This window comes from Epinephelus moara, chromosome 21 (assembly GCF_006386435.1).
Source record: "Epinephelus moara isolate mb chromosome 21, YSFRI_EMoa_1.0, whole genome shotgun sequence".
Classification (NCBI taxonomy): Eukaryota; Metazoa; Chordata; class Actinopteri; order Perciformes; family Serranidae; genus Epinephelus; species Epinephelus moara.
Window position 1 is genome coordinate 21,996,183 of NC_065526.1, and position 20,867 is coordinate 22,017,049.

The following is a 20,867-nucleotide window of genomic DNA, read 5'->3' on the forward strand; positions in this document are numbered from 1 at the left end:
GACAGTGGGCCGTAATTATTGTTTGTAGCCCGGTGTTTGGCAAAGCCATAGTTTAGGCCAAATAGCTCCCATTCTTGGCAATGTTTGGAATTTATCGTTTGGCCCTTTTATTTTTTGTTGCTGAGGTTCCTATTTCTCACCAAAGCAACAACGCTGCAGGGGAGCTCATTAAAAAGATCGTACAACAGGACCAGAGGAGGAATCAAATAAGACACAACATTTGTCAGAGTCAGTCGGCCTGTAATGGGAACAGATAACTTAAATCTTGTTTCTGGGTGTCATCGCTTCAAAACCGCAGGCGCTGGGCAGCAAAAAGGCAGCCTTTGTTTCATCTCCCATGATGGTGAATCACCAAGCCGTGCGCCCAGTAGCCATAGCAATCAACCCCAACACTATTTGCCAGTGTTGAGGCCCAGACAGACAGAGACAGATTCAGGGGCTGCCCTGTTCACAGAGGTGAACTCTTGCAGGAAATTGATTAATTATTTTATTTATAAAGTTGCAGAAATGAGTGCAACAGCGTGTCTTTACCTTACAGTAAGTCAGTTTTTAGTTTTGCTTGTTTTATTTTTGGTCAGATAAGTTGGTTGGCTTCCTTGTGGGTCGTGGCATGGCAGATTTAGTGAAAGAGGGAGTGCCGCAGTACAATGTGTTTAATGCGCCTCAGTGAATGCGTGGAGATCAGACTGAAGTAAATCTAAATGTCTGAAAGGACGTCTGTCCAAGCCGGGGAACCCCAGTGAGCTTTTGTTGAGTCTGTGTGTGATGGCCCGGCTGTTATTAGTGCTGGAATTTACCATGTACATTAACTCAAGCATTTTAATTCTGGATAATTTGAGGCATTTGTACTTTACTTCAGTATTGCCACATTATAAAACATTTTATGGGGAAATGTACTTCTGTCTCCACTACATTTATCTGACAGCTGGAGTTACTAGATGTTTTATTCAGGTCTGATTTTACATTACAAATATATAATAATGTTGGCACCTCTTGTCACCTTTCACATGTCCATGATTTGTTCGCAGCTCCACCAGAGACCGACCAATTGCCCCATTAACTTCACAGCTAGTTTTAGTTAAATCGTTTTTCAAGGCCTAAACTCTCATATGTTTGACAATAAAGCAAAGAATCAGTCCAAAGCCCAAAACATCAAAATGAATTTATGCATCAAACTTCTTCTTTTCTACTTCATTAGTCATCTCACCATCAGCTTTATCTTGTGACCCTTTAAAGGGGCCCTTAGGTTGAGAATCATGCGACTTAACTATCTAACTGTGTATAAATTTGTAAAACTTGCTCGAGCAATGAACCAGAATACAATGATGTCATATATAGCAGTCACAGGGTCCATTTTACGACAGAGGAGGTATTTTTACTCTTGATAATTTACATTTTGCCGATGATACTTCTGCACTTTTACTTAAGACGCACTACATATGGCTTACTTATAAATTATTTGTAATGGAGCACTTTTATTTTGTTGTATTAGTACTTTTACTTAAGTAAAGAATCTTAATACTTTATCCAGCTCTGTTTATCATGAGGGATTTTCTTTTCTCCGTCTGAGTAGTTTTTCTTAAGCACATTGGAGCTTAAGCGCCAGCCTCTCTGTCAGTGGTCAACAAAATGAGCAGAGAAAGGACCGGCGTTCGCTTCGGGGAATGGAGATTTTACACTGGATACCTTTCGACCATAGTAACAACAGAGGAATTAAACTGCGGGGGCTATTTTCCAAATCTCCATAGTGACTGACAAAACCCTTGGAAAGCTTCCAAGAATGGCCACTTTGTAAAGACCTCTCTCTCACTCTCTTTGTGTCCCTCTTTCTTTGTCTCTCTCAGCATGTGTGTGTTTGCAGGGAGTGATTGGGTCAGGGACCAGGAGGGGAAATAGGGGAAGAATAACTTCCCAGCATTTGCCTCAGTCATTAGCACAAAATCAACATGTAAAATCTGTCAAATATACAGCATTCTCAAATGAGCCAAAGAAACACACGTACTAATTTTAAGAATATCCGCATATTTGAAGCCATTCTGTCAGTAAGTGTCACTTACATATGCCTGACTGCATCAGGGGGCATCACCCAGACTGACTGACAGCTGCAGATGACACTCCCCTCTCTTCTGCATGTTCACCTGCCTCAGGATATGTGAATAACAGTGAGACAAACCCTTCAAGTGTGAGGGAAGAAATAAAATACACTTATGATACCTATTTATACCTCACTGTAACAATTTTGTGTCAGAATTCAGAATAATATTGAAGTAAATCATCTTTTTTGCCACCTTTACGTGATCATTTTAAAAGATTTGAGAGAAACCCTGTATGAGTCAGGGCTGGGCTGGAGCTGGGACTTTGGCACTGTGCTGCTATAGCCGACTTTATTTCCAAGAATAAAGTTAATATCGTAAGCCTCAGGCTCATTCCGAATTCACATGCTTCTCTTAGTCAGTAACCTGATGAAAGTCAACTGTCACTGCAGGACAGAGATGCTTCGAGGCAATCATTAATGGGATCATTTTCACCACTTTTTTTTCTTCATTTCACCCCAGAATGAAATTTGTAGGAAACAGAAGATTACTGTTTTTTTCCTTAAATGAAAAGACGCTTTCTAAAATGCAATCTGCTCACAACATTGCATGTTATTACAAAAATGTGCAGTAGCTATAAACTCGCAACTGGGCCTCAATAGCTAATTTACCATAAATGCCGTAAATAATGTCCCACAATAAGGTCTGTGATTCAAATATTTTTCTGCAACCTCCTCATTCACTGACTGACCTACTGATATTTAAAAAACTATGCTGTTAAAATTATTGTTGAAATGAACTCGCAGCTATTTTGTTGCTGATACTGAAACTAAAACTTTAAAACCACACACAGATGTGCATCCTTAAACTTTTTAAAAGGCACCTTTCATAAACTTAAAAATATGACTGCGTGTACAGAAATTCATCCTGGGCTACATACTATAACAGATGGTTCAAACTCAGACAGAGACTCAGAAAATTAGATACTTTGCTTACCTATGAAGCCATTCAGAAGCATGTTAGTAGTACTAATAATTCTCTTCAGCAACTAATTTATGCATAGATTTTTCTCAATAAGTGGCAGTTTGTTGATATGAATGGTCTGAAATTTGCAGTTTACTTGATTAATCTCACAATATTTCTGACAGTGGACTCTTTGGTGTTCTCTTTTGCTTTGTTTTTCAGCATTTCAGACACATATACTAACCCATTAAGCCAAATAGCCCAAAATATACTCTGATTACCCCATTGGATTCATTGGTCTCTCGGTGTAAAGTTACAGTTTGGGTGCATTATTTGGCAGATGTTCTATTACCTGCCGAGAATTGCATCCCTCCTTTCTCAGACCAGGTGAGTGAAACTATATATTTGCTACTAACATTGTTTGAACAGGAATTTAAAGGGACAGTTCACCCCAAAACCAATAATTACATATTTTCCCTCTTACCCGATGTGCTATTTTACAGTCTATATTATTTTGGTGTGAGTTGCCGAGTGCTGGAGATATCGACCATAGAGATGTCTTCTACAGTATTACTAGACCTAGACTTCACGTCAGAACTATTTCATTTCTTTCAAACTATACCCACCGACTGGAGAGGAAAGCGTGCATCTGCTTCTACTGCTAGCTCACCTAGCACCATTGAGGTAGCTCACGTTAGCTCAGCTAAGGATGCTATCAATGTTAATATCTCACACTGTCATGACCACAAGCCTCTCATCCATGTGTAGATGCACACTTCCTTCTGTGCAGTGATACAGTTGGCAGGTGTAATTTGGCAGAAATAAAATAGTAACTTAGAAAATAGAGTAACTTCTGGTAAGAAACATTGTTGACATCTCTACGGCTGATATCTCCAACACTGGGCAGCTCATACCAACACAATCTAGATTGATAAATAGCACTACAGGTAAGAGGACAAATATGTATTTTTGAATTGGGGGTGAACTGTCCCTTTAAGAGGTGGAGGCTACTGATACTGATATCAGTATTTCAGCTAAGATAAACATTACATATTCACACCACACAGCCAAAAGTAGTGTCTGAAAGGGATGCATTTTTTTGGCAATACTATTATATTTGTATCTGCCTAGATTTGCATCCTTTCCTTTCCCAAACCATGTAAGTGTTAGATTTATGAAATCCACACTGTCCAGTCAAAACAGCCCAACTTTAAAATGCACTTAATTGATTTGAAACTTCCACATCAGTTTACCAGTACAGGCAGTATTTCTCAGCCCGTGAAAAATAACGAGTAATGTTCTCTGGCTCTGGAAGGAGCTTTCCAATGTCTGAAAAAATAACCTGATGACTTCCTATAACAGACAGCCTGGGTAACAAACTTGAGCTGAGGTAGAGAGAAGCTGTTTTCTAATGGGTTTAGTATGGCAACCATAAACACAATTAAAAAATGAAGCATGGTTTATTGAGTAATTGAATCAAAATTTGTACAGCCAAAAACAACATTTTGTCAGAAGCTGCCTTATAATGAATTTAGGAATGTTGTTATCAAAGAATAATCAGTTCTCAGTTGGAACACAGTAGTCCTTTGTTAAATCCCTGAGAGTATCCACAGCTGTCTTTGGAAATGTAGTAATCACTGAACATGCATCGCATATTCTGGAAGAACCCAAACAAGCAATTAAATCGTTGTCTCTTGGCAGACAGTCATTTCTCTGATGTATTGGGGGAAAAAAAAGAAACTGATGACATTTGGTACTGTGGTAATAATACATAATACACTGAAGTACAGTCTGGAGCATTGAATCAGTAACAAAGAAGAGTTGTTCTTGTTTGCTGATAGTGTTATATTCGAGTTTTTTGAGCTCCTCAGCCACCAACACTGAAGTTAATGTGTGTAAACATACATTTCTGACTATATTCAAACATAAATAAGAGGCACAACTCTCTCCAATCACCAGTTCGTAGGTCCGGTGCTGCAAGAAAAGTTTTTGTTCATGATTATCTGAGGAAACACAGAAAATGTCTACCTGCATTAGAACAAAATAACCACAGCTGAGACTAATATCACACACAGGACCAGTGTGAGTGTGATTATTTCTGTGAGTGATTAAGTCCTGCTGTTATAGAATGGGACAGTATTGGCCACATCTCACATGTAAAGTGTCGAGGGAGTCTTGTGCTTGCAGTACACTCCCCCCTCCACTAGATGTCCTTCTTGCCCTTGTCACAGCTGAGGGCTCCCCCTCAGGATGCACTTTCCTGTCTGGTATTTTAAACTCAACTGATGCAAATGAAGACAGACTACCATTTTTACTCGCCCAGGTTTTGGTTGTATCAATCGTAGGTGACACCCTGACGCCTCTCCCTTTTACGCTGCTTGCATCTTTTTTCGCACTTTTGACACTGGAATCATCCAAAAAGGGGTCCGAATCACTTCCATGTGACATGTTGTAGTAGGTGCACTTCGGAGTTTGAGGCTTCGCCATCTCCTCAAGCTCTGATGAGGATATAGCTACGAGAGGGTTGTGCTGGGTTTTACAATGAGACGGGGAATCCTCGCTATTGTTCTCCTGACCTGTGTCTATGGATGTGCTGTCTAATTGACCGTACATTCCCAGGGAGACTGGAGGAGATTTTCTGATGAGGTGATTCTCCTTGAGCAACCATCTACCTTGGTCGATCAAAACCCCATCAGCTAAGTCTTTTTTTGGGGAGGAAGAAATGCACCCTGTGGCCTCTCTGACAGGTTCGGTATCTGCCTTTTGTGAGCTTGCAGCACTGAAATAAGACAGGTCCTCCTTTGAGGCCTTAGTGCCTGAGTCAAAAGAAGAGAAACTACCTCCACTTTTTAATTGGGAATTTTGCAACTCCTCTGAGTGACTTGCAACGGACAGATTGGAGTTAACTCGCTCAGCATTTGTCCTTCTGTTAGAGTTATCAGTCCTACGTTGGCAGACTGAAGAAGACTCTTCTCCACTCTCTGTGACAATATCTACGGAGTCTTGAGTTTTATATCCACCACTCTCTGAAGTTTCTGGCCTGTAGTCAGACAAATCCGAGGTGCTTGGGCTCGGGAGACGCTTTAAGCCATATGAAACATCCTTTTTGCTTTTTGGGATTACAATTTGCTTAGTTTGAGTTACTCGAGCTTTATCTGGCTCTATCCTGATGTTCCCCTGAGGGTCGTACGTGAATATAAGTGAAGAGGACTGCAAGGCAGAGTTAACGAAGTCAAGTAATTCCTGTGATATTTCCACTGGATGTGGCAGATTGCCGCTTCCTCCCTCATGAGACTCCCCTCCATCTTCTGTATCAAGTTCATTAACGGTGTCTGTTCCATTACCTTTATCATCCTCACACTGACCCTCAGAGGACTTGGTTGATGATTCAGTATTATGTTCTGCTACCTTTGTATCAACATCTGCTTCTTCGCTACTCTGCTGCTGCAAATATGAGGCCTCCTCTAGCACGTTTTTACAATCTGTACCACTGGTAATACTATCTGCATCATCTGTAGCATTATCTTGCTCTACCTCATCCTTTGATTCGTGCTCTTCCTCTTCATCTAAACCCTCATTTAACTCATTACTTTCATTGTCTTCATCGTCTTCCCCCACCTCTTCAACTAGCATTTCCCCTGATTTCATATTTTCTTTAATCTCAATCTCCTCCACAACGTCTTTTTCTTCCTCCGATTCTTCGTCAAGACTACTTCCTGTTTTCTCCAGCTCTTTCCCACTTTCTTCACCCTCGCTACACTCTTCTTCCTCCTCTATATTCTTGTCAATGTCTTCTCCCTCCTCTTCCTCATCGGTAGTACCCCTTTCTTCAATATTTATAACCTCAACAGCCTCACCATCCTCCACCACATCTTGTTCTTGCTCTTCTTCCTCATCGTTTTCCTCACTTACCACCTCCGTTTTGTCCTCTTCCTCATCTTCTTCCCCAGCCTTTTCATCTTCATCATCCTCCTCCTCAATAACCTCCTCCTCTACAGCTCTCTCAGTGACCATATCTGTTTCTTCTTCCTCCTTCTCCTCCTCCGTCTCTTCAATTACCTCATCTCCTTTATCTATTTCCTCAATAACTTCCTTCATTTCCTCGTTGTTTTCCTCATTAAGCTCAATACCATCCCCTGCTTCCTCCTGAAAGTCTTCATCATCTGCTTCTTCTTCTTCCTCCTTCTCCTCTCCCTCATCCACTTCCTCAATATTTCCTACTTCCTCTACTTCCTCATCTGTTTCCTCTTCCTCTCCCTCTTCCACTTCTTCAATGTTTTCTACTTCCTCTCCTTCATCTTTCTCCCCAGTAACTTCATCTGCATCAGTTTCTCCCTCTTCTTCTTCTGTGTTCCCTACTTCCCCTCCGTCATCTTTCTCTCCAGTAACCTCATCTGCATCAGTTTCTCCCTCCTCTTCTTCTGTGTTTCCTACTTCCTCTCTTTCATCTTTCTCCCCAGTAACCTCACCTGCTTCATCTTCTTCCTCCTCCTCCACTTCTTCAATACTGCCTATTTCCTCTCCTTCATCTTTCTCCCCAGTAACCTCATCTGCCTCCACTTCCTCCACTTCTTCAGTATTTCCTTCTTCCTCTTCTTCACTTTTCTCCCCAATAACCTCATCTGCCTCTTCTTTCTCTTCCTCCACTTCTTCAATACTTCCTACTTCCTCTCCTTCATCCATCCCTCCAATAACCTCATCCGCTTCTTCTCTATCCTCCTCCCCTTCTTCACTGATATTTTCTACTTCCTCTTCTTCACTTTTCTCCCCAATAACCTCATCTGCCTCTTCTTTCTCCTCCTCCATTACCTCAATATTTCCTACTTCCTCTCCTTCATCTGATTCCTCATTAACCCCATCTGCCTCTTCTTCAGTTTCTTGGTCTTGCCTCTTCTCGGTTGTCGATTCCTTCCCCTTTTCTTCTTTACCAACCTCATCCGCCCTTTCCTCTTCCTCCTCTGTCTGTTCAATAATATCATCCTCTCTTGCTTCTTGAACTTCTTCATCCATTAATCCCTCCTCTGCTTCTTCTAATTTCTCTTCCTCTTCATCCTCATCCACTGTCATCTCTTCCTCTGTCCCTTCCCTGACTTCCTGAACAGATTTTTCCTCCTCCTCCTCTACACTTCCTTTTGCCATTTCTGAAATCTCCTGCCCCTTGTCATCCACTTCTGTCACTTCCCCCTCTTCTGCCTCTTCCTCCCTTTCTGTTTTACCTGTTTCGGTCTCTTTAATCTCACCACCCCCACCATCAACATCTATCTCTTTGGTATCTCCATCCTCTCCATCAGTCACCCCCTCTCTATCCTCCTCATCTTGTTCCTCTTCTTCCTTTTGTTCTTTTTCATTTCCTTTGTCTATTAAGGGCTCATCTTTTTCTGTCTGTGATATTTCTGATTCTTTTTCAGGTTCTTGCTCTGATTCGTTCAGCATTTTGGCCTGTTCAAAATAATTATTAGTAGTAATATCCTCAGCTGTACATGTAGTATCAGGCTCCGGTGATTGTTTCGTTTCATCATTGCACTCTTCACCAAATTTTTCCACATCTTCCTCCGTGTCCGACTGGTTTACTTCAGTTTCTACAAAGGTGCTCTCCTCTACAGGATAAAAACTTTTAGCTTGTTGGATTGTTGAAGAAATCTCTGCTCTAAGGTCTTCTGGCATATTCAGCTCGTCCATCAGCTCATCAATGTCCTCGAATGCATCACCCCCTTCAGAGAAAACATCCAGGGCGAATTCTGTTTCTGAAACTCTGGGAGACAGCGGTTCACTTTCAAGCCTCTCTCTCATGATCTGGAAATCCTTCCAGCGTTCTCTCAACTGAGAAGACGCTCTACTCTGCAGATCCGTCAGACTTGCCCTCAGCTCTTCCTCATCCTCGATGGCAGTAATCTTTTGCAGGGATTCCAACATCAGCATGGCCTCGGAGGGGCTTCTTGATTGGCTGCTAAGTCCCGGCGTAGACCCAGATAGGTTATCTCGCAGAGTCATCACTGATAAGAATGACATGAAGGCTTTACATGACGAGCCGAACACTGACGCCACCTGTGCTGAGAAATCGGGAAGGCTGTTTGACCTCTCAAGGTTGGATGTTGTGTTGGTTTCACACACACTTCTGATGCAGTGAATCGATGAGTAAAGTTCCCGCAGGACAGGTTTTATTTTTGCTCTTGACTCCATAACATTGGATGCAGAAGAAGATGACGGATTGTCAGCTGGACCGATGGCCTCTGCAGATTTGTGTGGCCTCAGTCTGTTCTCCTCATACACAGGATCGACTCTGACACTCGGCATTGAAACACATAAACCTCTCATATACTGGTCATTGGGCAGCAGAGTTGTAGGTTCATGACAGTGAGGTACTGATAGACAAGAAGCTGATTTCTTGATACTATCAGCGGGTGATGGAACATTCTCATCTAGATGAGACTGGCATTCTGTCTTTTCGTCCGATTCAGAATCACCGCCAATCTGAAACACAACTTTTGTCTGGGGCTCTGATTCATCTGTGATGGCCTCCTCAGCATATGGCACTGGGTCTGGGTTGACTTTGTCCAACCAGTTCTCAACATATTGGTGGATTTCAGTGGGTGAAGGATTGAGAGAAGGCATTGAAAAACTCTCAGCCAACTCTAAAGCCTTTTTAGGTGATGGTGTTCTGTTTTCAGTCATGGATTTGGGCTTGCTAACTGTCTTTTTGCTTGACAAATGTGATTTCTTGGGTTGTAAAATGTCTGACATGTTCTTCTTCATTTGAGGCCTCACAGTTGGAGTATTTACATTGTGGCCATTATCTCTAGCAGCTGCTTTAGTTATGTTTTGCCTCTTCGGTGGAGTCCTTCTCACATTTTCGGTGCTAGCTAATAAGGCTTGCTCTATCTTGGCTGTCTTTTCACCCTTCTTAATTTGAGGCTTTTCTGCTCCTCTACTCTTTCGACCACCGTTAGCACTTTCTGATGAACTTAAAGTCTTTTTTCCAGCACTGGCATTGCTGCTGAGCTTGTCTGTAGATGAATGTTTGCTACTTTTTGGAGGGGTAACCATGCTGTCCTTTTGCTTTTTATCTGAGCTGCTTGTTGAAGTTGAAGCCTTCTGATTCCGAGCAGGTTTATTCATCTTTTTCTTTGTCTCACTTTTAAGAGTTTTGTCATTCTTTACTGTCTCTTGTGTTTGGGAGTTTGTTGCAATAATCTCATGTGTTGGAGTTATTGGCTCTGATGACAACGACAACATTTCCTCTCTCTGTCTTTGTAGTGAGTCAGTAGTGGGTGGTTGCCGGCTAAAATCTATATCACAATCATTGCTGGATGAACGACACAGTGAGTCAGTGGACGGTCTGCTTTCTGGGGCTGGAGTGGAGCCTTGCAAGGGCACACCATCTGTGCTATATTCCTCGTTTGCAAAGTAGTTGTCGTAGCAGCCTTGACTCTCATAAATATGCATCACAGTCTCTGTAACCTCCATCCCATTATTCTGTATCTGAAGGACTTCAGCTACTCCTGACGACCTGATGGAGGAGTGGGAGCCTTTGTTGCTCGCTCCAGCAGATGCCGTTTTCCGAGGCTTTGGGATTGGCCTGTTGCTGCTGCTACTCTGTCTGACAACGCAGTATCCCTCAGTCATCTCACCATCAGCCATCCTTTCCATATAGGAATAATGTCCCAGGGTGCTTTCCTGAACCCCTGACTCAGTCACCATCTTCACACTCTCAACAGACGCCTTCTTCATAACGTGCCGAGGACCTGGAGTAGGAGTGCGTTTGAAACCAGTTTTTGCTTTCCCCAAAGCTGTGGATGCATAGCCCTCATATGCTCGCTCATTGTTAAAGCCGACACACTTTCCAGCTCCAGCGGAATGGTTCTCCTCTTTCGTTTCATCTTCACTGATGCTAGAGGAGTCTTTGGCAATGGCGTTGTTTGAGTCAGGTGAGCTGTTGCCTGACTCTGAAATCGAGGCACAAACTGTCCCCTTTCTAAGGCTGGAGCGGCTGAGTGTGGTTGTCCAGTGGAGCATTTCCTCCTCCTTAATGGTCAGACGAACTTTCATCTCCACTGTCATGCTGCCATCTTGATTGACACGGAAAGACTTTTCGATGTCGTCGTCCTGAGGTACAATGCAAGAATGATGCTGATTATCGACCCTCCCAGTTCCACATGTCTCTACAGATGTGGGACGATGGTTGACCTCCGTTTCAAATGATGTATTGTGGTGATGCAGGTGGCCATTCGTGCTTCCATTTCTGGACTTGTTTATCTGGTTGACAATATATCTCTCTGATGATAAGGAAAAATTCCTTGAGCCTCTTCCACTCGACAAAGATTTGTTGTTCTCTTTAGTTGGAGGTGTTTGATGAAAGAGAGGGGATACAAAGAGAAACACATTACAAAATAGTTAGGGACATTATAAAAAGCATCATAGAGTATTAATAGTGGTTTGGTAGGTATATTTAAAAGAATAGTTTTACATTTAAAAAATGCTCAACTATTCCTTTGAGGGGTCAGTTTCATTGTAATGAGGTCAAGGCTCAGGACAGATAAAACAAACACTATCCACAACAGTTAGATAGCACTAGCCTGGCATTGTCAGACTAATTCACAAAGGTAAATTAGTCTAAAACTTATCAGTTTATTTTGATTTTCAGAGGGTGTTATCAGTGAGTGCAGACCAAATTACCTCTGGGTGCATTTGAAAAGACTCCAGTCAGAGCAATGAAACATGTGACATAGCGCTGAATGAGCATGCAGGTTGAGGTGGTGCTTGGTCTGTTTTTAAGCAAGAAAAAACTAGCAGACTGGTCTGAAACCTTTCTCAAATTACAGCTAAACAGTACACTAAAAAATGTTTCTGAAAACTTTCTAGAAAAGGCAATGTAGTAACAAAGAATTTGATTTATATTTGATCAGCACTGCCTAGTTTGACAGTTTGATCTAGGTTTCATGAGCCTTGTGCGCTGTGCTGGACAGAGCAGACTAGACGCAACAGAGCAACGAAATGTGTGATGTGTGGCTTTTGAAATGTAGACTGATGATGCTCCTTCGTCAATCATGATATCAAACCCACCCCATGGTAAAAGAATGGTTGTGTTTAGCCCGGCCCAGGCCAGGCTGGCTGGATATCTGTCTGAATGGGAGGGGGATCCAATGCATTTGCCAGAGCCAATGAAACATGAGCTCACAGATTCATAGGGGTAGCACTATAAATAGTGCAAATGTGTTTGTTTGTTTGTTTGTTTGTTTGTTTGTTTGTTTGTTTTTACTTCAGTTGTGCTAACTTGGGTTAACAACAAATAACCATTGTATTCCACATATGAAGCACACTTCATCACCATTGTGGATAAAATGAAGTGATGGCATTGTTCTTTCTTTTAACCATTATGTCACACTCATTACGAGCTGTGTCACTGTAAATGTCCCCACAAGACATGTTTGAATGCATAAAAGTCTGCAAACAAAGTATGTGTTTATGGTGTTAAAATGTTCAACTGTCAAGTTTTCATTCTTTCTTTGTATTCTTTGCATTTGCGAATAATTACTATGTTGTCAGTTTGTAGGAGTACTGAGTACAACTTACGAGATCTGGGCTGTAGCGTAGATGGCTCCATAGTGTCCATGTACATCACTTGTGCCATCTGGCCCGTTCCTTGAAAACTGTAGTTTGCTAATCTGAATGGCTCATTGCCCGCTGCCACAACAACTCCAGAGCACAGGATAAGTCCTGCGAGACCGTCAACCTGAAAGAGGAGCAGAAACACTTCTTGTTACGCTAGGCACTTTAAACTGGTTGTATATCTGCACTCCCCACAGTGTTGGGGAGCAGTGAACAACAACAAACTAATAATTTAACTACATTGTGCAGTAGCTTGCTGGTAGTTCAACTATATTCATATTTACATAGTGTATCAAGGTGCTATCTATCTATCTATCTATCTATCTATCTATCTATCTTATCACAGATGATAAAGCAGTTCTAGAGGAATAAGATGGATGCACTGAAAGGTTCTCAACACTCTTAACCTTTAACAGGAAGTCTGTTCCTGTTGACGGGACAAGAAGGATTACGACTGATAAATCACTAGGGGGTAGAGATTTTGATAGCACGTCTTAGCACTTCTTGGAATACTTGTAAAGTGTAAAGTAACAGGGTGAAAGCCTTGATTCCTAATTTCTAGTAATACAAGTTACAATACAAGAATGAAAATAAAGCCCATAACAGTTATTTGTTTTAGTTTTACTGCAGCACCGTTTTGTGTATGTGAATACAATATCACCCACTATTTCTTGGATGTTTCTTGGTTCAAAGCTGAGATTAAATCAGTGCTCGATGAATAAAAGCTCAGTCTGACATACAGTGATTCCACAACAACAATTTATTTTTGTTTTGTGAAAAACTGTCAAACTAACTGACGTGAATGTAATGAATAAAAAATATCCAATCAAATGTTTGGGGTGACACTTCACCCATCATATAAAAGCACTGTTAGCTAGTGGGTAGCTAGCAGAGCAAAATCATAGCATAACCTATTTATAGTGATTTCAGCTGGCAAGCTTTGCTCAAATTTCCAAAGGATGTTGATCAAGGTTTAGTGTATTTGTTTGTCCCTCGTCCACCTCATTTAACAAAGTGGTTGTGGGAGGTGTGGGTAAAGGTGAACACTACTACCTAACCACAGCCACTTTGAGAGATCCAATGAAATCTGAATGATTTAATTGCATCACAATCCTGGGGCTAAAGATGCTGTAACTTCCGTTTCAGAGTGACTTCAAACAAAAACATTTCAGGAAACATAATTATTTGTTTTCTTTCCAAGAGTTGTAGGTGAGAATAGCGATATCACTCCTGTCTATCCATTCAACATGAAGCTGGAGCCATCAGCCATTTAGCATAAAGACTGGAAATATATCTCATTTGTTTAAAGGGACATTCCATCTCAAAAGTAGAGATGTCTGTCTGAGATGGCACTCAGCTTGTGGTGCTCAAAGCACCAATATAAAAACACTCAACAGCAATGTCTCTTTCCAGAAACCAGAATAACCAAGATAATCCACAGACCTTTTTGTAAACAGTTTCACGTGGGAACTATTTTCTTACAACCCAACTACACCTGCCAACCATATCACTGCACAGAAGGAAGTGTGCATCTCCTGCTAGCTCACCTAGCACCAGTCAGTTAGCTAACATTACAGCTCAGCCGAGGAGGACGCCATTAATGTTTACATCTTGCACTGTCATGAGCACAAGCCTCTGGTCCAGGAGTAGATGCACGCTTCCTTCTGCTCATTGATTTGGTTGGCAGGTGCAGTTTGGTTGAAAGACAATAGTTTCTACATAAACGGTGTGGGGTGTGCAGGAGGAGCTGAGCACAGGAAGTGACTTCCTGGAGTCTCTACTGGTTGCCTGTTTAGTTCCATACTTTATGCTAAGCTAAGCTAACAATCTGCTAGCAACAGCTTCATGTTGAACAGACAGACATGAGAGTGGTATCGATTTTCTCACCAAATTTGACAAAATAGTTCTACGCACATATTTACCCATAATACATTTCACAAAAGAAGCTCCTTGTAATGCTTTCAGGAGCTGCTTTAAATTAGCATGAATCCATTTTCAGTTTGCCAAATACTTACTCTCCTGCCGTCTGTAGAGAAGAGTTTCAACACTGGGAACTGCAGAATCTGGGAGAGGTAATCCAGTAAAGCATCAAACGTTGGTGCTGTTCTTCTCTGCAATACTATTGTGCGTTTAACAGTGGGATCCCTGTTCTTGATGACCACAAGCTTCTTTGGTGTCCGAACTGCCACCCTCTCAGTGACCTTTGCTGGCCTGTTGGTGAGGATGTCATTCCTCCTGCCAAACTGACCAAATAAAGATCCTTGTCGTCTCCGCCGCCCTGCACTGTGGGGTCTGGTGGCATTCCATGGCACCTGCCGCCGGTTCACTTCATCCAGGTTTAATGGCTTCACCCGTTTATGATCAGAACACACATACGATCCCCCGTCATGTAAGTCATCCAAAGCCTTAATCAGGTGGGTCCCTCGAGGTGTGGTGACCGTCCTCACCCCAAACGGCAGAGGCACTTTCTTTGACAGAGCGTCCAGTAGGCCATCAAATGTCTTGAAGGTGCGGGCATTGATGACCATGCGATGCCCACTGAATTTATAGTCACCGCTTTTGTAGAAACATACTCTTTTAGAAGCTGAGGGGTCAGAGGTTGGCTGTAAGGGTCGGGAAGGTAACGTGTGTACACTGCCGGAGGACAGTTCCTGGGCAGGTGGCTCCTGGACAGGTGTGTTGCTCATGTTGAGTGGAGGGGGCTGAAAGAAAGCAGAGAGAGGAAGGAAAATGATCATTTGTTACTACAGTAATGTTTAAATTATGGTAAATTGTGCTTATCAGCAATACTTTGTCTTTTGAGTATTTGGTTGGCATTAACAGGTAAGGTAGCAATGTCTACCTTTCCCCTACACTCAACTTGCTTTGCCCATGGCCCACCTTTGCAAAATGACAGAAGGCTAGGGAACATTTGATAAACAAACATTAATATTTATCAGTATGGTAAATGAGTTGCCTGTATTCAACCTTTCAAAGTCTGCTGTCCTCTCTCATCTTTGCCAAGAGGCAAATCTAGTCACAACAGACCCAAGTCAAGTATACGCAGGGGTGTTTCTGGGATTTGAAGACACCCCCTAACAAAGGTCCAGGAGATTCTCCCCTGGCACTTTTTATCTGATAAACAAGCTCAATTTTGATGCTTTTTTTCCTGGGATCTGAACTACATTAAAAGTACAAAAACAAAGAAAAACAAACAACTACTATATTCTAATTGCAGATTACAAAACAACCATGTTTGACTTATAGGTAGCCCAATTTGTTCATTAATTAATTCTCTCTGGTTTGATGAAGCAGACACATGTTTAAGGGTGCACTCTCAGCTTTCCTTCATTTCATTTCATTTACTTATAAAGGAAAGGAATTAAAAGTAACATTGTGTGTTACAGTTAAAACTGGCCTGACTCAGTTAAAAACAGTTTTTCAGCAGGTCCCTGTTATGCAACAAAAACACATTAAAAACAATCAGCAGAGGCAAAACAACAAAACATAGGCAGCTACATAGACAATGCAAAGTAGCAGACTGTAGCGGAGTAAGTAAAATGGAATATGGGATTTAAATCAATGGTTGCAGATCTGTCCTTCCATCAGATAGTGTTTATATGCATGTTTGAAATGTTTGATTGAGGTTATTGCTCTAATGTAGTATGGAATCTCGTTCCAGATCTTAGTGTGAGTGTTGTTGTCTTGTAACTTGGGAGTAGTGCAGTAAGTGTGGGATTGAAGTTGTTGTTTAGGATCTGAAAATAGAATTTAATGGCTAGATTATTTGTGTCGCTTTGAAAAGTCAAGGCGGTTATCATGGGATCTTGTAAGCTCTGTTGCATAGTCTTGCTATGGGTTCAGTGGTTTCCTTTGTGGTGAGGGACCATATGGAGAGACAGTAGGATAATGCTGAGAGAATGATTGCATGTGGATATGTGTCTGAAACAGCAGGGGTGAGATATGGTCTGGCCTTGTTGGAGACATACAATTTCTGGTTGAGCTTCTTTGTTAGGTTCTGAATATGGTGTTGATAAGTGAGATGTGAGTTGAGTTGAGTTGAGTTGAGTAGGTTTCTGTGATATAAGTGTGTGATTCGCAAAATGAATAGCGCCAGAAATAGATATCGTTTTCTTAGGGGAATGAAAATACATACATTCTGTTTTCTTGACATTGATAGTTAGATGATTATGTTTCAAACTGTCATCTAAGTGGTTAAGATCATGTTAAAATGCAGCACTAATATAACAATAAATAAATAATAAACTTAATCTGAAATATGAAATTGCTTATAAACACTGGAAAGGAAAAGGGAATCCTACAGCCCCTTAGCTTTTCATAAGGAGGTGACATTATTTAATACAGCCTGAGGCATAAAAGGGTTGCCTCGTTTATGCTCCCATGTGCCTTTCTACACCTCTAAAGTCGGGGTAAAAGTTCCAGTTTGATACAGGTTATAGTGTATTTTCTCTGACAAATGAATCCATCATCACCACCCCATAATCCTTCATGAAAAACAGTCTCTAAGAAATAACACAATTACACTTAGATTCACACTGCGCCCTGTCAAAATGAAATGCACACCAGCTCATGTGATAGCCGGTGCAACCTTATAAAGCCTGCCCAAGTACAATACAAGACTCTTAACAATCGATCTATATTTCTTCAGAGGAAGTCTTGTGGTGATTTTGAAAACACTGTTGACTAAAATCTCAGTTTTTTATCACTTAGAAAGAGTCAGCTGAACAGTGATGGGAGACGATGAGTGTTTGGCAAGATTTTTCCATCATGTCAAGATGGAGAAGCCACATGAGGACCCAAAACAACACTGTTAGCAATATTCAGCAAACACTTGCTGAGTGGTTTAGGAGTAAAGTGAACTAGAGACAGCTGAACAACATGAAACTGAAGTGCAAAATACATGTATATAGTGTACTGTAAGTTAAATGATTAAATGTCTTAAGCTTTTTCTTAAGCACACATGTTGTTTTCCTGGTTTTAAACACATTGATGTTGTTTGCAGATTTATATTTATGCTATAATGCATGATAAAGGTGTTGTTGACATTATAGTTGCATAATATCAGTAGGCCTAAAAACAGCACGGTAGAAAAGAGCATACCAGTAATTAGTACATTAAGAGATAACACCTTGTGTAAGAGCACGGAGCCTCTGTTGTTTAGCCTGTTGTAGAGGTTTCCTAAGGTGTATAATATTCTACAGTATCAGTCTGATTAACAATGTTTTAACAGATTCTACATCATTATTGCCAAACTGATAACCCACATTGTTACTGTGAACAGCACAAGTCTAACGAGATGTTGACACAGACTTAGACAAAGGCCAGGCCATACACAACTACCTAGATAAATTACACCCTCTAGAAAATAACTGCCTCGTAAACAAACATGACAACAGTAAGGTAATGAAGAAGACTTACCGTATATCTCACATTTCACCTTAATTATAGTGGCTAAAACAACAGAAAGTGTGCATCCGTTATTCCTCCGAGCGCTGGTCAAAGCCTCTCAGCAGCGTTGAAGGGCTATTTTGGGACATGCAACATCGTGGCCAATTTGCCTAATCTTTGCTCACACTTAATCAGCATATCAAGATAACAAATGAAGGAAACCAACAGGAGCTGTAAAGAAGCAGACTGACTTTTTATCAGTATGAGATTCAGTCACAAGTGGATGGCAATATTGTTTTATTTTCTGAAAGAGTAGGATTTGAATTTTATTAGGTCAGCTGTCAGGTTTACATCATGGCTAATGGATCCCGTAAGTCTCAATAAAAAAAAAAAAAATAAAAAAAAAAAGAAATTAAATAAAAGTCACTTTTGTCTAAACAGCCTTTAAGTTCTCCCTTATCATTTGTACTTAAAGACAAAGTGAGAAAGTAGTAACAGAGTGAAGAGGTGAATGAGCACAGTAAAAGGATTACTGAGGACCAGAATAATTACAGAAATAAGGAGAGGAGGGGGTGGTGGGTGTTCATGAAGGTCTCTCCAGGTAAAATGATATTAGTAAATCTTGACCGCTCCAACAGATACCACAGGTGGCTCGGACTCTTTCCAATTTGCAAGCAGCCTACATAATCAGATTTGAGAAGTCTTGGCCTAATAGGGATTAGGTTAAGGATTTTGCGCACTTGCTGACAGCATGAGGCAGAATAAGGTCTTAAGAGAGCACTTTTACCTGACAGCAGACATTGGAAATCCACCATCAGATTTAAAACACACAATGTATCAGCATTTGAACTTACTGAATGTCCTGGTTAATGTAATTAAAAGGAAATGTAACTATAATTCTTCAGCTTTATCCAAAGTTGGAGGGCTAATATGGTATATCTATATGTTTGTACCATGTTGTGTAGACGTTTGTTCAAGTGGCTAATGATTTAATTGCATCAGGGGGTGAGAGCTGTGTCACTATACTGCAGTAACTGTGAGACACTAGACACTGTGCCAATTCCCAACTGCCCCTGATGGAGTAAAAGTTGTTTCACCTCCTACTTGCACGTGCAGAGACCTGGAAGATGCAGACTGGAGGAGGGGTCTGTGTGGGTCAAACAGAGTACAATATATGAAAAGTTCCATCAGAGTGTGGAAAAGCATAAACTAAAAGCTTCAGTAACACCTTTGCCTTCGGCTCTTGTGAGCTAGTGAAAAATGAAGTGCTTTTTTGCACAGTATTTAACCTTTTTATACTGTATCCTGTATGTTATATATTGTAATTAGCAGCACATTGCATTTTTGCTCAGTTCAATAATTCAAATCATTTTCAGTGACAGCCTAACCTTCAATCACTAGGGTCAATGTTACATGCTGATCTCTTTGGATTAGTGAGATCCAAATTAGCAAGTCAATCAGTGCCACACAGTGTGCCTTCATCGTGCCCCAGCTCCGGCTACCCAAAGGTCGCAGGTTTGATCTTCACAACAGCCACGCCTTCATCAAAAGCCATGAGTCCTACCAAAGGCCCTTAGTAAGAATGAAGCCCCTTAACTGACTGTTGATAGCAATGAATAATACAGTGATAACTGTCAACTGCTGCATAGAGAATATATATATATTTTTAAACTTTGTGTTGTTGCAACTGAGTTATGATTCTGGTAATGAAAATGTCAACAAGTGCCAAACAAGTACTTCCACTACCCATGTTCCAAAAGAAACCTATATCAGCTCTTTTTTACCCTTTACTAGTGTAAACCCTGATGTTATGACCTTGTCTGCTAAAAAAAAAAGATGTTTTTCCCTACTGTTTTATTTGCATAGCCTAATGTTTAGAGATCTGAGGAGGTAAATTAATCCAGTAATTAACAAGAAAAAAAAAAGATCATAGTAATATCTTAAAAAAAGACATACAACTTTGTAAGGCATGTTTTTTTGGCAACCTTATCCTGTTTATTGTTGTTGAATATTAATTGTGATCCCTGTGTATCTTGCAACCCATTGTTTGAGACAATGCAATGATAAATTTGGAAATAATTTTCTCGGTTTTGAATATTTATATACACAAAAGCATAAGTTTTCAAATGCACATGTTCTTAATATAATAGGAGTATGTGTCCCTTATGTCCCCCTGAAATCAACAGCTATGTATATAAAATAAGATAATACAAGATAAGATAATGCAAAAAATAAATGAATAAATAGATAGAATAAAATATAAAGCAATATATAAATACATAAAGTAAGTAAACTGTACAAAAACAAAGAGCAAGGAAGCATCAAAAAGAAGCAGAATATAATAAAGAGACAGACTGAATGACTGATTTTACATTATTGACTGATGGAAGTATAGATATTGCACAGTTTAACAATACTGACATTGCAACTGAGTGATTGTTTGTAAGCAGTAGAAAATAAAAGCCAGATATAATACATAAACAGAAAGAAACAGAGTGGCAGAATTTACATTATTGCACGTATCAAGTGTAAATATTTCGCAAATAGTAAACATATTACACCACAATTCCAAATCAACAGTCCCAAAGCAAATAAATTCTATTTAATACCATTATAAAGCTGTTTACAAATAAAACTAATCAACAACAATTTACCATTTGAGGCATTTTTGCCTAAAAAAATTGCCTACATTCAATGATTACTAAAACTATTGCTTTTATTTCTGGACAGTAATCATTTAAAACTTTACATGTAAACATTAGAAGACCCAAAGGTTTCCAGCAACAGCAGTCAGTTGTTGACCCAAGCAGATATACAAGTGGCACTTTAGCGCCATCTAACGACAAGTGACGATAATGCCAAAATGCAGGCTTTGTT

The 20,867-nt window shown here is 40.5% G+C and overlaps 1 protein-coding gene across 1 annotated transcript; it reads right to left on the reverse strand.

Annotated features, from left to right (window-relative positions):
* Positions 1 to 4,717: 4,717 nt before the first annotated feature.
* On the reverse strand, positions 4,718 to 18,111 carry LOC126408950 (oxygen-regulated protein 1). The gene is made up of 6 exons (XM_050074756.1): positions 18,021 to 18,111; positions 14,618 to 15,304; positions 12,567 to 12,726; positions 8,022 to 11,326; positions 7,466 to 7,601; positions 4,718 to 7,264 (listed from the first exon to the last, which is right to left on the reverse strand). Exons 2-6 carry the CDS (start codon positions 15,287 to 15,289, stop codon positions 5,118 to 5,120), a joined length of 6,420 nt encoding a protein of 2,139 aa, XP_049930713.1. The 5' UTR covers positions 15,290 to 15,304; positions 18,021 to 18,111; the 3' UTR covers positions 4,718 to 5,117.
* Positions 18,112 to 20,867: the final 2,756 nt, after the last annotated feature.

Coding starts and splice junctions, on each gene's coding strand:
- LOC126408950 (XM_050074756.1), bottom strand. CDS start 15,289: ATGAGCAACACACCTGTCCAGGAGCCACCTGCCCAGGAACTGTCCTCC. Junction 12,727..14,617: donor TCTCTACAGACGGCAGGAGA/GTAAGTATTTGG, acceptor CTCCTCTTTCAG/GTTGACGGTCTCGCAGGACT. Junction 7,265..7,465: donor GGAGGAAGAAGATGAAGCAG/GTGAGGTTACTG, acceptor AAAACATTGAAG/AAGTGGAAGAGGGAGAGGAA.